We start from the raw sequence: 21,070 nt of genomic DNA on the forward strand, positions 1-21,070 counted from the left end.
CTAAAACAGTCGGACAATACTTAATCCTTTTGTGCAACGTATGAAGTAGGAATTTAGAGTTAGAGTGTGATAAATGTACAAGTTTGAATTTGTGTAAAACAGATACAGCACAGAAGCCAGAACTGAGCTGGTTTCCTAATTTATCTAATGGGCCCTGTTGAGATTCCCTGTAGTGTGCAATAAATCTCAATTTACTTATAAAGGCATCTCTTCTCAGCATCCTCAGTACTGTATTAGCATCCCTGAGGAGAACAAATGTATAATCCACAGTATATAGAAGCATAGGCCTCCATAGCAACCTGAGTTGCACTGCAGACTGACATCCGTTAACGTGTATTTGCTGCCATCTAGTGAACAAAGTAGTAATTGTACTGTTTGCTGTAATGTAGTGTGTGTACAATAGGGGTCACTATAAGGTCTTTTTTCACCTTTCCATGAGTTTTGTTTATTCCGCCTACAGAGGCCACCTTTGATTACTGTGGGAACTAACCTGCTCTTAGTAAAATGACCACTAGATGTCACTAAATGACTCAGTTTGAGTGTGTCTCCAAAACATGAAGAGGGGAGTGTTGATCAGGTGCATCATTTGTTTTCTCTTATTTATCTCTTTATGTCTGCAGTCCTTTTATTATTGATTTTTTTTTTCCATTTTAGCAGTGACAGCGAACACTAATTGCACCAGAGTTAGTTAGCAGCTAATTTGCATCTGTTGTCCCTAGACAGGTAGACAATAAACCAGCCACAGAACAGTAAATACACAACATGAAACAACACAATACATACTGCTCCCTCTCTCGCATGCTATATCACCCAAGGAGCTTTCCGCTTCCTCTCATCTATGCAGTACAACACTCACGTGGCGAATGTTTGCAGATATTTACACCACCGTGCAAATGGTAGCCTCAGGGTAAGAAAAAAAGTCGACACCACTGAGACACATTTGCAGAGAGAGACAGAAGCAAAGACAGAGAGTTATTCAAAGACCTGTGTTTAGGTGCTTTACACTGTAGGCTTTACACCCAGGTTTCATTCATTGGTCCACTCCCATGGCTTTGGGAGAAGCTTGATTGGCGATCAGACCAATTGGCTTCAGCAGTTTGTAAAAAAATATGCGAATTATTCATCAAGCATCCAATCACAGTGGCAGAAGCTGCCTGTTAAGTGCACATTCAGAGAGTTCCCTCCTGCCCCAAATCATGTGTGAAAACCTGAGGTGTTTTGAGATGCTGTGTGTGTTTAACTATATATAGGTGTGGGTGTGGGTGTATAGTGTGTTTTTTCTTCTGCTTTCAGGAGCTGCCTGTGGGGGAGGATTACCCCCCCACCCTCTCTCTCTCTCTTTCCTCTTCCCTCTCCACCTCCACCCTCCTCATCCCTCCATCCATCCCTCTCTGCACTCTCAGCTCTCTCTTTTCCTTCTGAGTGGATTTTTTTTCGGGGCAGTGCACATAGGCCCCCCTCCACCCCCACCTCCCCCCTCTTTCCTCTCGGACAGCTTTGCTCCACCAGTTCTGCACTGTGCCGGCCTGGAGAGGAGTAAGAGAGCGGAAAGAGGAGCGAGAAGAGAGGATTTGGTGAACCGAGGACAGACAGACAGGGGAGAGGGACCATGGCTGCTCTCTCTGCCTTGCTGAAGACCTGGGTAATACTGCAGACCTTGTGCCTGGCTCTGGCCCAAGTGGTGAGTGGACAGGGGAGGCTGAGACCTGCTCTGCTCAGGCTTTGCTCCTTTATTCTGGGGTTCAATGGGATTAAGGGCCCCTGGCAAGGGCCAGAGGGCACTGGATGTTTTAAGGTGATGTTGTAGGTTGTATGATGCTGTGTTTAAGTGATCAAAATGCTGTTGGTCTATCTGTGGTGATCATCTGTCTTTAAAGCATGCATGTGAAAAAAAGATGAGCTTGAAATAGGTTTTCGGCTGTGGAGACAAAGTGAAAGCGGACTATCTTCTGTGGATTATCATCTTTATCGTGTATGGACTCTTATCTCTTTCGAAGACTTAACCCAGGAGTTACTTTTGAAGGATTCACCATTACCTGGGTTACTTTGGCCGAGAAAATTTTTATCAATCAAAGAATGGTGGAAAACACTGAAGATTTTTTTTTTTTAGTTTTCATCAGCAAGCTCAACAGCCATGACAGAGATGGAAACCAGCGTGCATTGACACACATAGAAACACACACACATTAAACACACAAGCTTTGTCCACTGAGTGTGAAAGCCCCTATTCAAACCGACACCTACATGTTATCTACTGGACGAGTTTCACGATTAAGGATTATTCTTTTTTGTTTTTACGTGTGTTTCTTGAACAGTTGAAGAATAAAAAGTTGGATTCGATTTGTTTTTGTTTTTTTATCACCTGATGGATTCACTGAGATGATCCAGCTAAGGAGACATTGGGTGGACAGAGGGGGTGAGGTGGGGGTAGTGGAGGGTAAACAGTGCCAGTCTCATGACCCCTCCTTCCACATTCCTCTCCAATCCTTTGTTTTGATCCCTTTTCCTGCTCCAGTTTTATTCAATATTATCAAATGTTTCCTTATTTTGGTCTATTTTTTACAAGTTGATGTCAATAGACACAATGCAGAGTCGATCAGTTTGATGTGGGAGTGCATCTTGCATCATATGGCAATATAACAATTATTCTTTTACTATTTATTTATGTGTTATTTCTAACTGCATTTTCTTATTGCTGAATTGATTTGTATCCAGTGATCTGAGCATATATCTAATGCCATTTGAATGCTTTGGCAATACTGTTATTAATAATTAATGATTAATCAATCTAATGTTGATGCATAATTCATTATTCCAATTTTGTACATGATCCAGTTTAAAAAAAACTGATTTTTAAATATTAACTCACCATGTCACTGTTATATCAAAGAAAAGCATTTTTTTCTGGCTTCATTCCTTGCTACTGGATATTAAAATTTATAATATTGTGATACACAGTACATATTACTCAGGGTTTACTGCCGTTTGTAATTCCTTGACTTAAAATCTTTCTGCCTGTGTTTCAGAGGGGTCCACCTGGACCTCAGGGACAGCCCGGCCCACCAGGCCCCTCTGGCACCCCTGGATCAGACGGCATTGATGTGAGTATCCACACAGGTTTACCCAACAGATCTGTCACAAAGACCATCATTGTGCCGAAGAAATACCAACCTCGTGCTGATCTGTGGTAGTGGAGTCTTACCAGCAGAGGGCACTGCAAATGAAAACACTCTGGTACAAAAGAGCTCTGTTCCCAGCAGAGAGAGGGGTCTTTGAGAAGGGACCCTTGCCTCAAACCTGAGTTTGTGTCACAGTAATGTGATACATTTGAGTTATTCTCGGGGTTAACTACACACAGGCTGTATAAATATGTTGTAAATGAAGGCTGTTGGGCAGAAGAAGCAGGAAACAAACTGCCTGTAAAACTCTGCAAAGGAGAATTCTTGGTGTCTGTTCTATGATACAAAATCTGATGTGATTAGATATTTGGTTTGTTTAGATCAGGTAATATGTTGAACTATTAATAAAAGTCAATCATCTTAAACTTAACTGTACTACCTTCACTATGTATCACCCAGCTTTGTACTTTGTGCGTCTTGACTTGTGACTGATTTCAGAGTTTTCAGCAACACCACAATGAAGCTGGGACAAGTTAGTACTTTAACGACACCCACTGCAAATAAAAATGAGCAATATTTCTGTATCCACACTGTGGCTTTTCCTTTTTGGGTCACTGCCAGAGAAAAGATGTGATGGCAGTGTGATAGAGAATCCAGTCTTTGTATAAAAGCTCTGGATTTCATCTAAGACTGTTTACATCATAATCACTAGATTCTCTGCCTGGAAGAACATGATATTAATATTGCAATCTTTCATAAATGTTGCATTTAATCTCTGCATTATTTATGCAGAACCATTTTCATGATGCACCCTAACTAAACAAACACACAAGCGCTTGATATTAACCTTAAATTAACCAGGTAAATCACATGAAGTTAGAAAACTATAAAGATAGATAAATGGTGCATCGTTCACTGCATGGTGCACTAGGTTTGAAGGGCATTGTGGTGATAGATAGACACAGATATAAGAAAATAAATTAATGAGTTTTATGACTCAGTTAAAAAGCTCATGTTGTTTACCACGTCCCATTCCCATAATCTGTTAAATAACAAATACCAAATAAAAAGGATTAACAGATCTACTCTGTCTCTGCAGGGAGATAAAGGACCTCCTGGGCCCCCTGGTCCACCAGTAAGTTTGTGCTGTACTATTTGTTACATTTTATATTATAATGACTTTAATGTTTGATGTATCCAGACTTGGTTATGTCCATGACAATAGTGTGTTTCTCTTATTGTAGGGACAAAAGGGAGAGCCGGGAGAGCCAGGTCCTGATGGAGTGCCAGGAGAGAATGGGATTGATGTAAGTGAACTGACTGATGTCGATGTTTACTGGGTGTTTTAGAGAAATAATACGACAGAGAGAGAACAAAGAGTGCAAGAAAGCGAGACAATTTTAATGAAATGATAACAAAAACTGATTCCCAAAAGAAACATTCTGAAAGGCTTAATGTTAAAACAGCTTAATAAGGGAAAAAAGAAAAAAAAGTAACAAATGTGAGAAAATGACAGAATATTCCCACAGGAAGGGCAACAGAATAGAAACATAATTTAACAGAACTTTCATTTTTAAAATGAAAACACTGTGGGGAAAAAAAAAAAAAAGTCAAATACATACCTTCAGGACTTCATGAGTTGAATTAAAAGAATTAAATGTTCATAAGTTTGGACCCACAAGTTCTTATTATAATAAAAGTAGAACTTGTCCAGTGTGTAAAACTTAAAACTGTATTCGATGCTGTTGTTGTGCCACCATGTTTCTACAGTACAGTAGCCCAGAATGTACAAACAAAACACTGGCTCTAAATAGGACCTTTTATGTTTTTTTTGAAAGCTTAGCAGCAAACCGTAGGTTCTCCGACATGCTTGTAGGAGGCAAGTGAGGCAAGGGATATTCAGTTAATTGCAATCTGCAACTTCATCACTAGATGCCACTAAATCCAACGCACTGGACCTTTAAAGCAAAAAACGGGCCAGTGTAGGTTATCATATGAAAAACAATGTAAAAAAATATAGGAATAATGAGATCAAAATTGTAAAGTTACTTTTGGCCATTAGTGGCTATGTCATGTTTTGATGAGCAGGTCCCTGTGTAGGCATCTGTGTCTTTATCACTTGTTGCACCAGTATGTGCCCAACAACCAGAGTTTGGAGTGGTGTGAGACATCTATGCTGACTGGGGAGTGGTAACTATTAAAAAAATGCTTGACTGCTTTGCAAATTCGACAAAACAATCGCAACTAAAGGCCCCCTTTACTATTTTTTTTTCCTCAGCTTTTAATCATGTCACACAGTCCTTGTGAGCTTGCACAATTGTGATGGAGATAATACTGATTACATGCCTACTGGCTGTAATGAATTCAGCCATCAAAACAATCCATACTCAAGATCCACTTCATTTTTCAGAAGATTTTGGCTATATCCTACTTGTCTGGCTTTATGATAGAAAATATTTTTTTACACAATGGGTTTGAGAAATGCTGAATGTAAACAAAACTGTTTATAATAAAAAATCCTTACTCCTAAGTCATTATAAAATCATTAGTCCTCAGCCTTTGTTTTTAGCTTTAATGCAGTATTTAAAGCATTTCTAATGCTACCCATTTCTCTCTGCTTATTCTTATTGTAATGTCTAATAGCTCCCTTAGCCAATTCAAGATTTTTAATAAAAAACAGGGTCATTAAGCTACTGTACATTTGTGGAGTTATTTCCACATTAAAGCATTCAGAATTTCCCTTAGACTGAAAGACCCAGTGGCAGAAATATTATCACAGCACTGCAACACTGACCCTTGAACTAACTATTGGTTTATTGTCAACACAGTGAATTAGTCTTTAGAGTTTATTTCACTGTTTTGGTTACAGAAATGATGTCAATAGATATTATGTCAAACCCATAAACCCCCGCTGACTATTCATCTCTAGTAATTACAGGTAGCGAGGAGTTGGAGTTAGAGACAAGCAGTTTAAATGATATTTATTGTGCTGCAGATTTTCTTTTCTTTCTTTGTTTCTTTTTGTCCTTTTGGGGGCTTTATTTGACAGCGACAGCTTGAAGAAAGGTGCTGCAGATTTTCTGATTTAAATTGTACTAATGCGAGTTGTTGCTTCAGTCTCAGTTGGAGAGGAAATTGGAGTGTTAATGCCTCTTGATCACATGCTAACAGAAGCACACACACACACACACACACACACACACACACACACACAAACAAACATTGAGATGCATTCCTCAGAGATTTAGCCAGTAATCCACCCTGGAATTTCAATCTCGGGTTTGTTTCCTAATTACTTACAAGAACAGTGTCAACTTCGATCAAATGTGTGATTAGGGTGACTAATAGGGTGAATTCAAGTCAAACATAGCCTGTGGAAACTGATAATTTCCTTTGTAACCTCCTCATAGTTTTTTTTTGTTTGTTTAGTTTTTTGCTATTTTGACCTCTATATACATGTGCCTGCCAATATTTCTTTCTGTCTGTCTCCAGGGTTTGATTGGAGCAAAGGGTGATCGAGGTCCTGTTGGGAGCCCTGGCCCTAAGGCAAGTGTCTAAACCTCCAACTGGAAAGATCACAAGACCAGATTTTATATTTCATGAGGGTCAGTTTTTTAACACACAAAAAAATCTCTGGGTCATGTTCCCACTTCTTACAGGAGAATAACTAGAAGAATTAAATGTTATTTTACCCTCAGTACAACATTGAACATATATAACATTATTTTCATGCCTTGAAGATATTGTCCTTTAATCTGTGTAAATATTTTAGTTATATTGTTGTTTTCTGTTGTCTTCAGGGTCAACCTGGACCAACTGGTGAACCTGGAGCGCCTGTAAGTAAACTATTACTTTTGCTCCTATAAAGAATATATGATGAGGGAATATGTAGTAAAGTGTCGATCAATATTTTATACAGTAAGTAAATGTACCAAAAATATTCCATTGCAAGTAAAAGATCTGCATTCAGCTTCGTAAGTCCAAGTGTATTATCAGCAAAATGTATCAAAAGTGCCAAAAGTAAGTAAGTAAGGGTCATGAGATGATCTATAAACTTCTGTAGCAAGTTCTACTGTACAAAAGTGGAGTAAAAAGTATATTTATAAGTATAAGTATAAGTATAAGTATATTTCCATCAGTAGGGTAGAAGTAAAAAGTGGCATGAAATGGAAATACTCAATGTATAAATACATCAAAACTGTATTTCAGTACAGTACATGACTAAATGTAACTACTGTATATCTATATCAGGCTTAAAAGGCTGTCATGATTCTTATGTAAATGAGTTATGATGGGCTGAATTAGGCATTGTTTAAAGCCTAATCGGTTTCCTGACAAACATATTGTAACTCAGTATACAACCTCCCTAGCCCCTTTTTCTTCATGCTTGGATGCCTGACCAGCTGTGCCCCCTTTTGGGGTGAGAGTACCCAGATGTGGCATCTGCCTTCTACAGCTGACATGAGCATTATTCCTGTACACAGTTCTTAATAAAGAAGAAATGTGCCATCCATAATCCATATTTTATATACATATTCTCATTAAATGCAACCACTGACTTTATGCCCATTATGCAAATACATGACCGATAAAGCAGCAAAAACATACCAGCACATCATCTGTAACGCAGTCTAACCCCACCAGGGGGTGCTCAGTGTCCATCTATCATACATCACCCGATATATTCAAACATTAAATTCAGAGTCATCCAATGTCATGCTTCAATGCAACACTATTAGTTAAATCCTTTGTTTAGCATTAACAGGCGTCCTGTCTGGGGGCTGTGCTCGTACACACAGCTGCCTCACGCTGCAGAGACAGATCCAGCCCTGTGGGCTGTTCTTCCACCACGAAGGCTTACTTACTTAATTACTTTGTTTATAATTAATTCCAAGCAAAAGACACAGCAAACATAAACTGATTGAGTTCGGTGTCTTTGTTCTTCTTGAGCACTGTTTACCCTACTCTGACACTGTACACACGTATTACCAAATTACTGCTGCCATTATTAATTGGCTCTCGCGAATGTTAATTGATATTTTGACAGATTGGTTCCACTTGTTATACAGTAATTTAACCCCTCATCCCTTCTGTCCATGCAGGGACCCGGCCTTCCAGGACTGTCTGTAAGTAGCTTGTATGGTATAATATAATTATGTCTTTATCACTTAATGGCTTTGCTTTGAGGTGTGGAAATCATTTTGTGGCTGGTGGTATGTATACACATTGTTCTCTCTTCCTCTCTCTGTCTAGGGAATTCCAGGGCCGATTGGGCTTCCAGGTGAAATTGGAGAAACTGGACCAAAGGTAGGAAACCAGCTTCAGTTCATTATACTACCATCGCGGCTTATAAACATGAATCCTACTTAAAAAGCTACCAGAGCCCTTATTTTTTCAGCTCCTTCTTCATAACTTATTTCCTTTCTGCGCTTATTTAGGGTGTCATGGGATCACCTGGACCTCCAGGACTTCCTGGACCTCCTGGCAAGCCAGTAAGTGTCCACCCAGGATTGATTGTTCAGGAAATGTCATCTTCATCCCTAAATTTTAAAGGAACAAAGATGCACTAGGTGATACTGGGTATAATTTGTTGTTTTTGGGATGAATTACAGGAACCTACAATACATTACAATAACAGCATACAGTTCAACACGATCCAAGAACAACAAAGCGTATTGCATTACATATTGCAAGTATCCATGTTATTTTGTCCACCCGCTGTAAATCCAAGCTAAGACTACATTAAAGATACTCTATGTCCTGCAAACAGTACCGTCAGACCCCATAATTTCCTTCCAGGTCACCTTTTACGATCAAAAGAACAGGGTAGTTAGCATAAGCAAGAATCCCAATAACTAGTAATATTATGATATTGATTCTAATTTCAAAATGGATCCCTTATTCATTTATTTTATTTATTTGTACAACTTTCATGCAATTTTAATATTAAAGTTGATAAAATTTCTCAGGAGTGAACCAACCATATTTCTGCTGTAATTTCTCGTTGTCTTGGACAACGTATGATGTAGTGGTGGAGAAGTGTGTATACTCTTAATTTTTTTGTGGCCATCAAGCAATGGCTAAACACCCTGTGTTATTAACAGTGACATTTGTTGTATATTTAGCTGACCCAAAAATGGGCGAGTCATATTTGCACAGTATCACTTAACTTATGCTGCTTGAAAAAATAAATAGGTATACTCTGCATACCTGCACACACCCTGCACTACAGCACTAAATATATCTGCAATAAGCTAAAATCGGCTGATATATCGCCCAGCAAATGCATCAGTCTAGCTCTGATTTATGTCACAATAAATCTTTTCATATCTTTCCTGTGAAAATGATGAGAACAGCTGTGAGCAGAGTGAGAGATAAATGAGCTACCAGAAGCTCATCGGGCTTGATCAAGCATATAGCTACATCAGTCTAATCACAGTTAACTTATATATTATTGAACGGGATCACAGTGTAAAAGTAAAGCAAATACAATCTCAACATGACGACTCATGCTGTGCTGACGCATGCTCCCTTCTGCAAAACCGTTAGCAATTAATGTGTTTTTCAAATGTCCTGCGTGATAACACAGCGCATTGCACACTGCAGCGTGTACAGCTCCCAGCAGACAGTAAGTGGTGAAATACCACAAACAGTTTTGAGCGGTACACTTTTGAAGTCTGTTTTCCAATGGTGCATGTACTCTCCTGTGTGCATCTCTGAATGGTTCCAAGAAGAGGAGGTGTCTTCATTGAGAGTGATGTTCCCAGCCCAAGGGAGTGTATTTGTTTAGCTTTAGTGCTGTCCTAGGGTAAATAAACCCCATTAGATCAGTGGGATGTCTCATCTGACTGTTGCGGGAATACATCATGCCCTGTAGAGATACTTTACTTTCTAACTCAATCTATAAACAGAAAGAAGGAAAGATGGAGGGAGAAGTAGATATATATAGAGAGATAATGCTGGCTCAGCTCATGGGAGAAAAGGTAACAGTGACCAGGTGACTTTCTTCATCCATCTGTCTTTCTATCCATCTCTCTGTCCATCTAGGGTCCTCCAGGGAAGTTTATTGGCGGAGAGGAAGGCAGTGCAGACTTCCAGGTAAGATCTAATGACATGCCCTTTCTTCCAAATCTGTTCTGACACAACTTCACCTTTCATAATCGATATATTTCCTTCTCTCGACAACAGTGTCCTCTTAACTGTCCAGCAGGACCTAAAGGCCCACAGGGACTGCAAGGAGTCAAGGTGAGTAGTCTGCCTTTGTTTCAAGCCTCCCTGAAGGAATAAACATAGATTTTTCAGCATCAGTGATTATGTTGCATTACAAAATTGTTACGACACCCTGCTGACTTATTGTTCTCTAGGGACACAAAGGACGTGCTGGTATTCTCGGTGACCCCGGCAGCATTGGAAAGACGGTGAGATGCAAGATCTCTTCTACAAATGATTCACACTTGCATACCCATACATGTATATGTTGTACAGTATAGCACACTCACTCACCATTGATGACCAGCAGAGGCAGGGATTAGCTCTAATGAAGCCCCCCGAGGCACATGACTGGCACTAATCTGGCTGTGATTAGTCAGGCCTGGCCCTGGCCCTGCAGTCAGCATGCAGCAAGCCAGATGAAAGGGGTGGTGAAGAGCTAGGTACATGAAGGGGAGGATGAGAGAATCAGGGTTCACGCAGCCCTATCACCTCTGTGTATTAAGCAGAGTTAATGAGCACATGGTGGGCTCCAAGGGAGCGGTTAGTCAGGCCCCAGGAATTAGCCTCTGATTTTACCACACAAGGAGCCTTAGGCACTCCAAACACTCAATGGACCACAAGTAACCCCTTCAGTATTTCAGAAGAGCTACCATGATGTAAGATTGCGCTGCTGTGTTGCTGTGTTTTTTTTCTTCTTCTTCTTAACGGCAGCCAGCACGAGCTGTTTACATCCCCTCAAGCTGTTCAAACCAAACACTGATACCATGTATGACTGGGCTTTTTTTTTATCTACTTGCTACTTTACTGTTGAGTGTGATGTGCTGCCAGAGACAGGTGGAGTAGTGATCACACATTTATCTTTACACTGTTATAAAAAATAAAAATAAAGCAGCCAAAACAGGTTGTTGAGCTTTGCTTTGATGGATTTTACTGGCCTTAACTGGAGGGTAGTAAATGAGACTACTGGTGCTGATAGACCAACAATAAACAGTATATGTTGAGCCAATGCTAACATATATATTCATTTTATTTGTTCTTAAAATAATAGATTATTTTTTTGCTGAAAGTCAGATGACAAGGTGATATCCTCTCTCTTGTCTGTACATTAAGAATGTAGCTGAAGTCAGGAGGCAATTAACTTAGCTGAGTATAAAGACTGAAAACCTGCTCTGTCCAATACTATTCCTTCCAACACCCTTACAGCTCACTACCATGTATCTCACTTGTTAAATCTGAACACACCAGAAATATAAAAAACAACAAATTGTAGTCTAACACATAACTTCTCACAATTTCTCATTTTAACTGTTTATTAGGAAGCTTTATAGGTCTTAGCCACTGCTTGTTTCCAGCTCCATACTTAGAAAACAAACATGGCATGGCTATTGGTCTTCTCATCTAACTCCTAGAAAGAAAACAGGCTCTTCCTATAATAAACTGTAATAAGCTAATAAGCTGTTTGAACTGATTCATCTCCCATAACCTTATCCAAGAGCAATGGCAAGATCAAAAGCAACCACAAAGTATCGTAGACTGGATTGAACTGGATTTTCTGTCCAGCTCATGGTTTTCTTGAGTCAAACGATGTGGTATGTGGTTAAATTCAAACTTTGTGGACACGTGTGACGATTAAAAATAAACTTTAACATTTTAACACAAGATCAAGACTTCTTAAAGCTTTGTGGAAATGTTTGAACATGCTACAGTAGCAGGCGGCTGTGCAACAGAGATCAGCACAGAATAAGAGTAACTGATCAACCTGTTTCTTTTCTCCAACAGGGTACCAAGGGAGAAGTGGGCATCTCTGGGGAACAGGGTATCCCAGGACCTTCGGTACGCTATGAATTCACATGGTGTTTTCATGTGGTTATTTGACTAAACACAGAGTTGACACACAAAGTTACAGTCTCTGTCTCACTCTGTTTTTCTTTGCTTGCCTCTAAGGGTCCAATGGGTCTGAGGGGTTACCCAGGAATGATGGGTCCTAAAGGGGAAGCAGTGAGTACCACCATTCGTTTTCTTTTGTCACATGTAACTTTTTTTTGTCCTCTTTCTCTTTGGGTACAAGGCTGTTCTCATTCTTAGATGAGCACCAAGGAGGCACAGCCAGACCTGCCCCCGACTATACAAACATCATCTATTACCAGCAATGGGGACATATGGAAATGATGCTAACACAAATCTCTCCCCTCCTCTAATGAGTTGGGGTTGTCTGGGTCCACGGTGCCTCCATCTGTAGTTAATGATCCGCTGTAGCCATCCGTCTTACTGTTAACATTAGCCGCGTTAGCCAAGTTAGCGCCCCGGCTTAGTGCCAAAGCAAGAGTGGCTGGCTCTCTGTGTAGCTCCCATTAGTGAAGTGAGTTAAGCGCTAATTACCCCTTTATCACAATGAATAGTAGGCTACCGTGACTTAGCATCCTCCCTGATCTGAATTGATTGATGGCACTTTTTTGTTTTCCCGCAGGGGCCTCGTGGTTACAAGGGCATCAACGGACCTGTAGGACTTCCTGGGCCCCCTGTAAGAACACACACACACATATTACACACTCAACTGACTTATATAAAAACAACACTCTAAGCCTCTCTATGTTGTTTACAGGGTGAGGAAGGACCTCAGGGACCACCTGGAGAGGCAGGAGACAAGGGAGACAAAGTAGGTGACTCTCCTTGTGTTTTTCCCTTGAAGCTTATTGTCAGAGCAGTAGCACAAGATAAACAAGATGAAACATTTCTCAGAACCTGAATGGGGACATTGATCCTATTGTGAATTACGGTGACGCTGGTCTGGTTATCTTCCGCAGGGCAGCCGAGGTATCCCTGGCCCACAGGGTGCGGTTGGCAAAAAGGGAGAGAATGTGAGTGTACACACTTTTGTTTGTGCACTACACAGTTTCAGAAAGTGTGCCAAATGAAGTCCACTGACTGATCTGCCTGCTCTTTCAGGGTCTGCCGGGTATTGATGGAAAAGATGGCACACCTGGTATTCCTGGAATCAAGGTAAGGGTTGCAAGGCGTAATAATGATGATTAAGTTCGATCTCGGTCAAAGATTGGAATTTATTCTTCTTCTCTTCTCTCGTCTGCAGGGCGGCCCTGGCCAGGCTGGGATGCCTGGTCCTCCTGGTCCTCAGGGAGCAGCGGTTAGTGGTCCTCCAGTGTAGTGTGTGTGGTGATGGTGGGGTGGGGCTGTTTGTTTAAGGGTTGTTCAGCAGTGTTACTAAACGCACATGCAAATAAGCCCATCTATAAATGCTTATTGTCACTCAGACCACGTAGAGGGGTCAATCTGATCTCCCCTCCATTTGAACAAAGCCTGAAAACAGACAGTGGAAACCAGCATGAAGCCGCCTGTAAATCTTGGTATGTTTTGTTTTCTGGGCACTCATCCAGGTTAAAAGTGACCCTGTGACCCACGCTGTTTTAGAATTTAAACCACCTTGAAATAGCATTCTCCCTCCCACCGCGAGTGATTTATCACAATCAGACCATTGGGTATACTCGCGCACGTGTTTGTGTGTGTGCGCTTTTCGTTTGTGTGCACGTCATTCTGACTTAAGGGGTAATGGAGCATGAGATGCACACTTTGCTTTGTGGTCATTGTTGTGACACTAATACTGCTGCAAACTCAAACACCATAACTTACCACGTTTTATGCCCTACTGTGATATACCATCACACACAATGCACACACACACATACACACAATCACTGCAGGAAAACCTGCTGAAAGGCACATTTTCACGATTATTATAATTATTGTTAATAATAATGTGCATCAGCACTGTTGCCATCTACTACTAGCACATGCAAATATTTATTCATTAGCATTTGAATTTTCAGGCTCGCTCTCTGCATTTCAAATATAGATAATAAACAGTACACTTTACTGTCAGAACTTTTTGCCATCTTTAGGCAATCTTTGGCAATTTTGGCTTTATTGGATAGTGTACTGCAGAGAAAAAACATATAAAGAGAGAGGTAAGGGGCTCGGACAAAAAGTTGTCTAGCTCAAAACAAAACAGGGGCATTGCATCTTTACCACGAGGAGACTCAAGATAAGACTTTGATTTGCACTTATTTCAGTCTTAATTCTGTCTGTAGGGATTGCCTGGAAGTCCTGGGGCAAAGGGAGGACCTGGAGTTAAGGTAAGCCTTTCAAAAACTCATAGTTCATCATGTTGGAGAGAAAGCATTTTTTCTAAATTTGTTTAAAACGTGTACCTCTATCCTATCATTTCGTTTCCCTTGCTAGGGCGAGCCTGGACCTAGGGGCCATGTTGGTATGCAAGGTGCCTCCGGACCACTGGTAACACATATACATATATATTTTTTAAAACCCATAAATTTTCTTTTATTGTTTAGCGGGGTGAATAATTGTACTTTAATTGCAATCTCCTAGGGTGAGCCTGGTCTTCCTGGCGAGGCTGGTATGGAAGGTGTTCCTGGACCCAAGGTGAAAATCTATAATTGCTACATGAGAGCACTGTGAACTGCATCTGTGAACCAAACATACTCACCTCACCTGATTTCTACAGGGTGACAGAGGCCAGCGTGGAGAAGCTGGGCCACAGGGAATAGTCGGCAAGCCTGTGAGTCGGTTCTTTGCATTTCTTTGTCTAAAAATACATTTTAGCTGCAGTTATATGTTCCTGTACAAACTCTGATGTCTCTTTACAGGGAAACAAAGGAGTGAGAGGACCAATAGGTGTTCCAGGTGCACAGGGTCTTAGTGGAACCAAGGGAGACAAGGTCTGTGTGTGTGCATATACAAACACATATATTATTATGTTATTATAAAGCATGTGCACATATTCCTGTATTAAAACACACTTCATCATAATACCCAGACTTATCCATTGGGGGCAGTGTTTACCCAAAAATAAAAGTCATGCATCCACAGTAAATCACCGAATGAGGCATGCAATATAAATAACCAATATAAATGATAATCTAAGCATTCTCATCTTCCATGTTTCAGAGATGAGACAACATCTTTCTTACTTTGTGATCTGTTGTGTCACTGGCTTGAATCAATATTTATTTCTTGTTTTTTGGAGGATATTATCATCTAAACTTGACCTCATTTACATGCACTCAACCTGTTTTTCTTTCCAGGGCTTCCAAGGAAAAGTTGGGTCAAAGGGAGACGTTGTGAGTGGCAGTTTTGTTCTTTTAAACTGGACTCTCAGAAACTCATATTGTTGTGTTTTGTATTTCAGCTCCATGCTGACATATTTTCTCTACAGTCATTCATCTCTCTGCCAATCTCTTTCTCTGTCTGCTGCTTTTAGGGTGACCCCGGTGTTGAAGGATTGGCTGGGGAGAAAGGTGAAAAGGTAAAAAAGTCTTTACTGTCTCCAAACTTTTTTGAGACAAAAGTCTCCAAATCTACAAAATACTATAAGGTTGCTGGCTTTAGATAAGAAGGTCTAAACATTTGGCTCTGAAGGCATCAAAGCAAAGTGATATATTGCAGAAAATGTCAAAACCATATTCAAGTTACAAAGAGGAAGTCTGCTTTTGAATTTGCATACACATTTCAGTAATAATCCAGATGGTAAATGAGCTATTTACATGACAGTGAAGCAATGATGCACGCTGGCTCTTTGAAGCAGCATTTTTTGACATTCATTTACACGATTCATTTTTGAATTATTGCTCACTGAGTGTCTCTGAAGCAGAAATGATAGATGGAAGTGATGAATGTGAAAATGACAAAGTCTCTGTGTTTGTTGTGACAGGGTTTGTCTGGTGAACCCGGGCCCAAAGGACAGGTGAGCTTGTACTGTATGGAGATCTGACCACTGTTCCATAAAAATATCAGACTTTATTTCTTCCCTTCTTTCCTTTATTGGATTTTTCTTTTCATCGTCATCAGTTTTAATTGATTAAATTTATGTTTTTATTCCAATGCTTCTCTCTCTTTGCAGCAAGGAATCAGGGGTGACCAAGGATACAATGGACCCACAGGAGACCCTGGTAAACCCGGAGACCAGGGACCACCAGGATTGCCCGGTCCTAGGGGACTCAATGGAGAGCGAGGAGTTCCTGGCATGCCAGGCATTCAGGGATCATCAGTGAGTCCAGTTCACTCTTGATCACATTTCTGATGCGTATAACGTATTGATTGATGCACTCGGTCTGTTGCTGTCTCTGCAATGCTCAGTTTCCACTTCTGCTCTCCAGGGACGTGATGCATCCGACCAGCATATTATTGAAGTGGTTTTGAAGATGTTGCAGGGTGAGTATCTAGACCTGAATATTCACCTTTGATGTCCCCGGGGGAGATTAGATTAGCTCATTTCCCTACTTTCATCTCCTGAGCAATCAGTTGCTCATCATCAAAGGTAATTTCATCAAAATGATGATGCCATCTCTTTTGTTACAGAGAGGCTTGCAGCAGTAGCGGTGAGCGCCAAGAGGGCTGTGCTTGGTGGAGCAGGTGTAATGGGTCCTCCTGGGCCTCCTGGACCTCCGGGTTCTCCTGGTCCTCAAGGGCCACATGGCTTACCTGGTGCCCGTGGCATTCCTGGCATAATTGGAGGACCTGGACAGATTGGAAACACAGGACTTAAAGGTAGAAAAAGATAGTAGTATATCCATTTGACTGCACAGTTGAAGCTTTTTAGGGTATATATGAGATGTTTTCTTGTCTCCAGGAAAGAGAGGGCCAAAGGGAGAAAGAGGAGATCCCGGTAAACCCCATCCAGGACAACCAGGACCCCCAGGAATACCAGGTAAGAGCTGAGGTTTTTGCACAAACATGGAATGTAAAACAGTATGCAATAATCACCAAAGCTTAAGAAGAGTAAGAGTACAAGAAACTGAAGAAACTGAAGGACTTGGCATTACAGCTCAGCCACAGGAGAGGCTGCTCAAAGGCATTTTAAAAGCATCATTAACTCCAGTCATTTAACAGATGCTCTTGAATGAGAATGTAATAGGATTGCAACAGTACACACTAATTCAAACTGTGGAAAACAGACACCCCTTTGCACACACACACACACACACATACACACACGCTTGTAATTCAAGTCCAGTGGGATTTAGAGAGATCGCAACATGGACTTCAGTCATCATGACTGTTGAGTCATCCCTACTTGATGTTGAACCCTGTCCACCCACAGGTCCTCCTGGTATTGATGGCGTGGCTCGGGACGGTAGGCCTGGCGAGAGAGGACCTCAGGGATCAGCCGGAGAGGCCGGTTACCCCGGTAAGGCAGGTCCGGCAGGTCTCCCAGGCTTCTGCGAGACGGCAATGTGTCTGGCTGCATCAGCGTACACCTCCCCGAGACTACAGGAGGCGGGAAGAATCAAAGGACCAAATGTTTAGAGACCCGTCTCTCCGTCATCAGCTCACAACACCTGGGAGAGAGGGGAGGAGAGAGAAAGAGAAAAAAGGAAGAGAGGCCGCTCTTCTCAGTAGGACAACATCGAGAACGAGGGGTGGGGAACAATAATAGTGACTGGGTGTATAGCGCCCCCTCCTGAAACTGACAACCTGAAGTTTTGACTGGTGGGACGTAGTCTTGATCTTAATCCCCCCACATCACCATGACAACAGCAGCTCACAGCCACCTACATCCTTCTGAATCCTCTAGTGTTTTTGGATGATGTCACTGTCAGTCCCATCCAAATATCCCAGCCCTGTTCCAGCAGTGAAAGAGGAACAGATTTATATTACATCCCCTTGTCTTCCACCACCACAGTATCTAAGAGCTGAGAGGAGCTGAAAAGGTGGTGCGGTGAAAGGTGCATTTCTTTTACACCATGGTCACTTTAATTTACGTATGTAATATGAGATGTGTTTTAATGTTTTAATGCCCCGCCTCTCTTGCAACGTCACACCTGATGCCTTAAAAGTGTACAAAAAGGACCAATAAATAACTGAAGCCTAAATTTACACTCCGTACTGTACTGTATTGTAAAATGTAGTTCTTTTTTTTGTTTTTTTTCATCTGTAAGCTCCAGTGAAACCCCCGATTTACCTCATATGTACATTGCCCCCCTCCCCTCCCATTCTACCCAAGTCTCATTTTAGAAACTAACGACTAGCTTTATCTCTTCCTCTTGTTGCCTGGCAACAGCATATCCCGATGGGCACTCCCATCTCCCACAATGCAGTGCTGTAAATCTTTGTAAATGTGTGTTGATTATTATGTAGAGAAAAAGAAATGGGTTACGATATGCACCAACAAAAATCCTGTGTTAATGAATTCAGTGAGTAATAAAAAGTTCCTTCAGATATAACGACTTTTGCTCAAAACGAATCAGTCCGAATGTGCTTCCTATGCCACTGTCAACTTTCCACAGGGTGTCAGCGATTTAATGACTGATTTATTTTCATCAACAGAAATTATTTATTGTTCTTTATATAATCATCTGTAAAGAGGGTTTTTTTTTCTGGCTGTTCAGGTCAACCCAAACCAATAAAGAGGAACCTTTTATAAAACATAATGTTCTTCTGTATCATGTGGGGAATGGAAATGAGTCTGACCTTTTTCAGCTCCTTTTCCTTTCATTTCTCTTTCTTCCAATAGTATAATAGTATCATTTTTTACATGTAAATAAATAAACTCCCATGAGTCCAAAGCCGATGCTTAGCTTTTGTTAACATTCTTGCACCACCAAGGCCAAAGGTTCCCACCATACTACAATACTATACTAGGATATACAGTATAATTTACCAATTGCACGTTTTTCTGCAATGAAAAATAACCACACTCGTACAGTTCTGCTTTTAAAAATGTATGTCTTTTTCTCAAATGTTTCATAATATAACATAAGTAAGCACATGAAGGGAGGACAGTAAATAAACATATATACAGGCTGGAGGGTTGATGGACATGACTGATTGATTCCTGACTTGGCCTACTAGGCATGAGCTCTGGGGAAACCCTGGGCCAGAGCCTCTGAAGTGACTTGTTGGAGAGATAAACACCATAAAGAGACATATAAAATGAATATGACACAGCAACTACAGACATCCAAAACTATAAAAAGAGGCAAAAACAACCACAACCACAACCTCTCTGCTCCGCTGAGGTGGGAGGCTTTTATATACCTGTGTCCAGGAGCCTATTGTCTCATAATCGGACCCTGTATGGACGACATTATTTGAATATTGTTTGATACATCACATGGTGAAAATGATAACCACATGATACAACGTCTTTGAAAAGCAATTTAATGTTGAACATTTCCACCATGGCTCTGATTAAACTACGGAGAAGGTAAGAAATGGTAGTGATTTGAAACTCCATAGACTTCCTTAAAATGATTAAAAAACAACAACCCCAAAATACAGTACTGTGAACATTATATAAGACATTTGTGATGCTTTTCATAATATTTTCTTAATCTATGTGTGACTGTGAGGGCTTCGTGGCCTTACTCAGTGTGTTTCTTTACAGTACCTGTGGCGAACAGGCTGAATTATTGCTCATATTTTCTCAAACAAATGCCTGGTGAAGCAGACAGATGGTTATTACAACTACTTTGGAATACAAAATGAGATGAGATGCTTTTAAATGGGTGTATTTCTCAAACGACTGGAGTTAAGATGACACAAAATTAACTTTAACAACATAATAACAAAAGCCAATATGCCTTCTTTTGTAAACGCAGTTTTCTTCTATAAATAATGTCTTTTACTGAACGCATCATTCCATTTTGAAAGCTTATACACCTTAGAAAAAAAGTACCCCTTTGGCATTTTTGGTTGCTTTAAATCCATTGACAATGAAACATTAGTGGCTAGCCATGCGTACGCCTTTTATCAAATCCATTGAAAAAGTATAAAAAGCCACTATATATAAATATAAATATATACAAAACAGTCAATCCATCAAAGAGGGGATGAATGAAGTATTTGTGACATCTGTTCCTACAGAACTGAAATACATTTCTCTGGATATTCTCTCACAAGTCAAATTCCAATATGTATCACACCCTAAATACAGACATTAGAAATGTATGGGATGTGCTCCAAATGTGATTCTGTGTGAAAAGAAAAAAAGGCGAAAGCAAAGTGCTACAATAATTGTGTGTATTCTCTTCCTACAGATTTAGGTGTAGAAAATGAAAAAAAGAGAAGAAAACAGAAGAGGCCAGAATTAATCAAGGAGAAAAAAATACAGTTTGTGATTCTTGTCACCTCCCCTGGGTTGTTTGAAAATGTACAAAAGGAGTGAAACAGAAAAAGAGAGAGGCGAGACCAAAATAAAAGGCAGTAATATAGCAATGAATCGGCATTCATAGGGAAAAAGAATGATGCAATAAAAATGTGCTGTTGGTGCGTCTTTGCAAGCCTCATTCCAGTGGGGCCCTTAGAAAGAAGATTTTTGCTCACATCTACAGTAGAAATCTGTGTGGGTAAATCTATACAATCCAACAACAAAGGAACTCCTTTATTTTGTCTCGTGGTCAGATTTAATAACTTTGTGTCATGGTCTTTGGCCTTATGTCTTCTCCGTAGTTTCTTTCCTCCAGTCCCCTCTGCCCCTTTCCTTTATCCCTCTACCAGGGGCCCTTGACAGGGCCCTTGGGGCTGTATTCTACTTGATGGCTCATACAGTCTGCAGGATTACAGCGCCCATCACGTCCCTTTGAACCAGGCTGCCCAGAAGGACCTGGGACGCCAGGAACACCCTGCTGACCAACAGCACCTGGGGGTCCCATTTTACCATAGCCTGGGGGGCCTGGAACACCTGGAAGAAGAAAGGAAATATCACT

General features: G+C 40.7%; 2 protein-coding genes across 4 annotated transcripts in view; one reads left to right on the forward strand and one right to left on the reverse strand.

Moving 5' to 3' along the window:
- Nucleotides 1-1,352: 1,352 nt before the first annotated feature.
- col9a2 (procollagen, type IX, alpha 2) lies at nt 1,353-20,598 on the forward strand. The gene is made up of 32 exons (XM_010732678.3): nt 1,353-1,681; nt 3,027-3,101; nt 4,219-4,254; nt 4,364-4,426; nt 6,612-6,665; nt 6,920-6,955; nt 8,222-8,245; nt 8,373-8,426; nt 8,558-8,611; nt 10,167-10,217; nt 10,308-10,364; nt 10,484-10,537; nt 12,111-12,164; nt 12,276-12,329; nt 12,799-12,852; nt 12,934-12,987; nt 13,136-13,189; nt 13,278-13,331; nt 13,420-13,473; nt 14,435-14,479; nt 14,586-14,639; nt 14,733-14,786; nt 14,869-14,922; nt 15,011-15,082; nt 15,449-15,484; nt 15,625-15,669; nt 16,075-16,107; nt 16,264-16,410; nt 16,520-16,574; nt 16,722-16,910; nt 16,993-17,070; nt 17,464-20,598. The coding sequence occupies exons 1-32, from the start codon at nt 1,610-1,612 to the stop codon at nt 17,667-17,669; spliced, it is 2,076 nt and encodes a 691-aa protein (XP_010730980.1). The 5' UTR covers nt 1,353-1,609; the 3' UTR covers nt 17,670-20,598.
- Nucleotides 19,508-21,070, reverse strand: part of col16a1 (collagen, type XVI, alpha 1) — a 60,950-nt gene continuing 59,387 nt past the window's right edge. For all 3 annotated transcript variants that reach the window (XM_027286133.1, XM_027286134.1, XM_027286132.1), the window contains one exon: nt 19,508-21,045. In XM_027286133.1, the coding sequence (XP_027141934.1) occupies nt 20,855-21,045 (191 nt within the window). In that variant the 3' untranslated portion in view covers nt 19,508-20,854. The remainder of the gene's footprint in view (nt 21,046-21,070) is intronic.

Source organism: Larimichthys crocea, chromosome XIII (genome assembly GCF_000972845.2).
Source record: "Larimichthys crocea isolate SSNF chromosome XIII, L_crocea_2.0, whole genome shotgun sequence".
In the NCBI taxonomy this organism is placed as follows: domain Eukaryota; kingdom Metazoa; phylum Chordata; class Actinopteri; family Sciaenidae; genus Larimichthys; species Larimichthys crocea.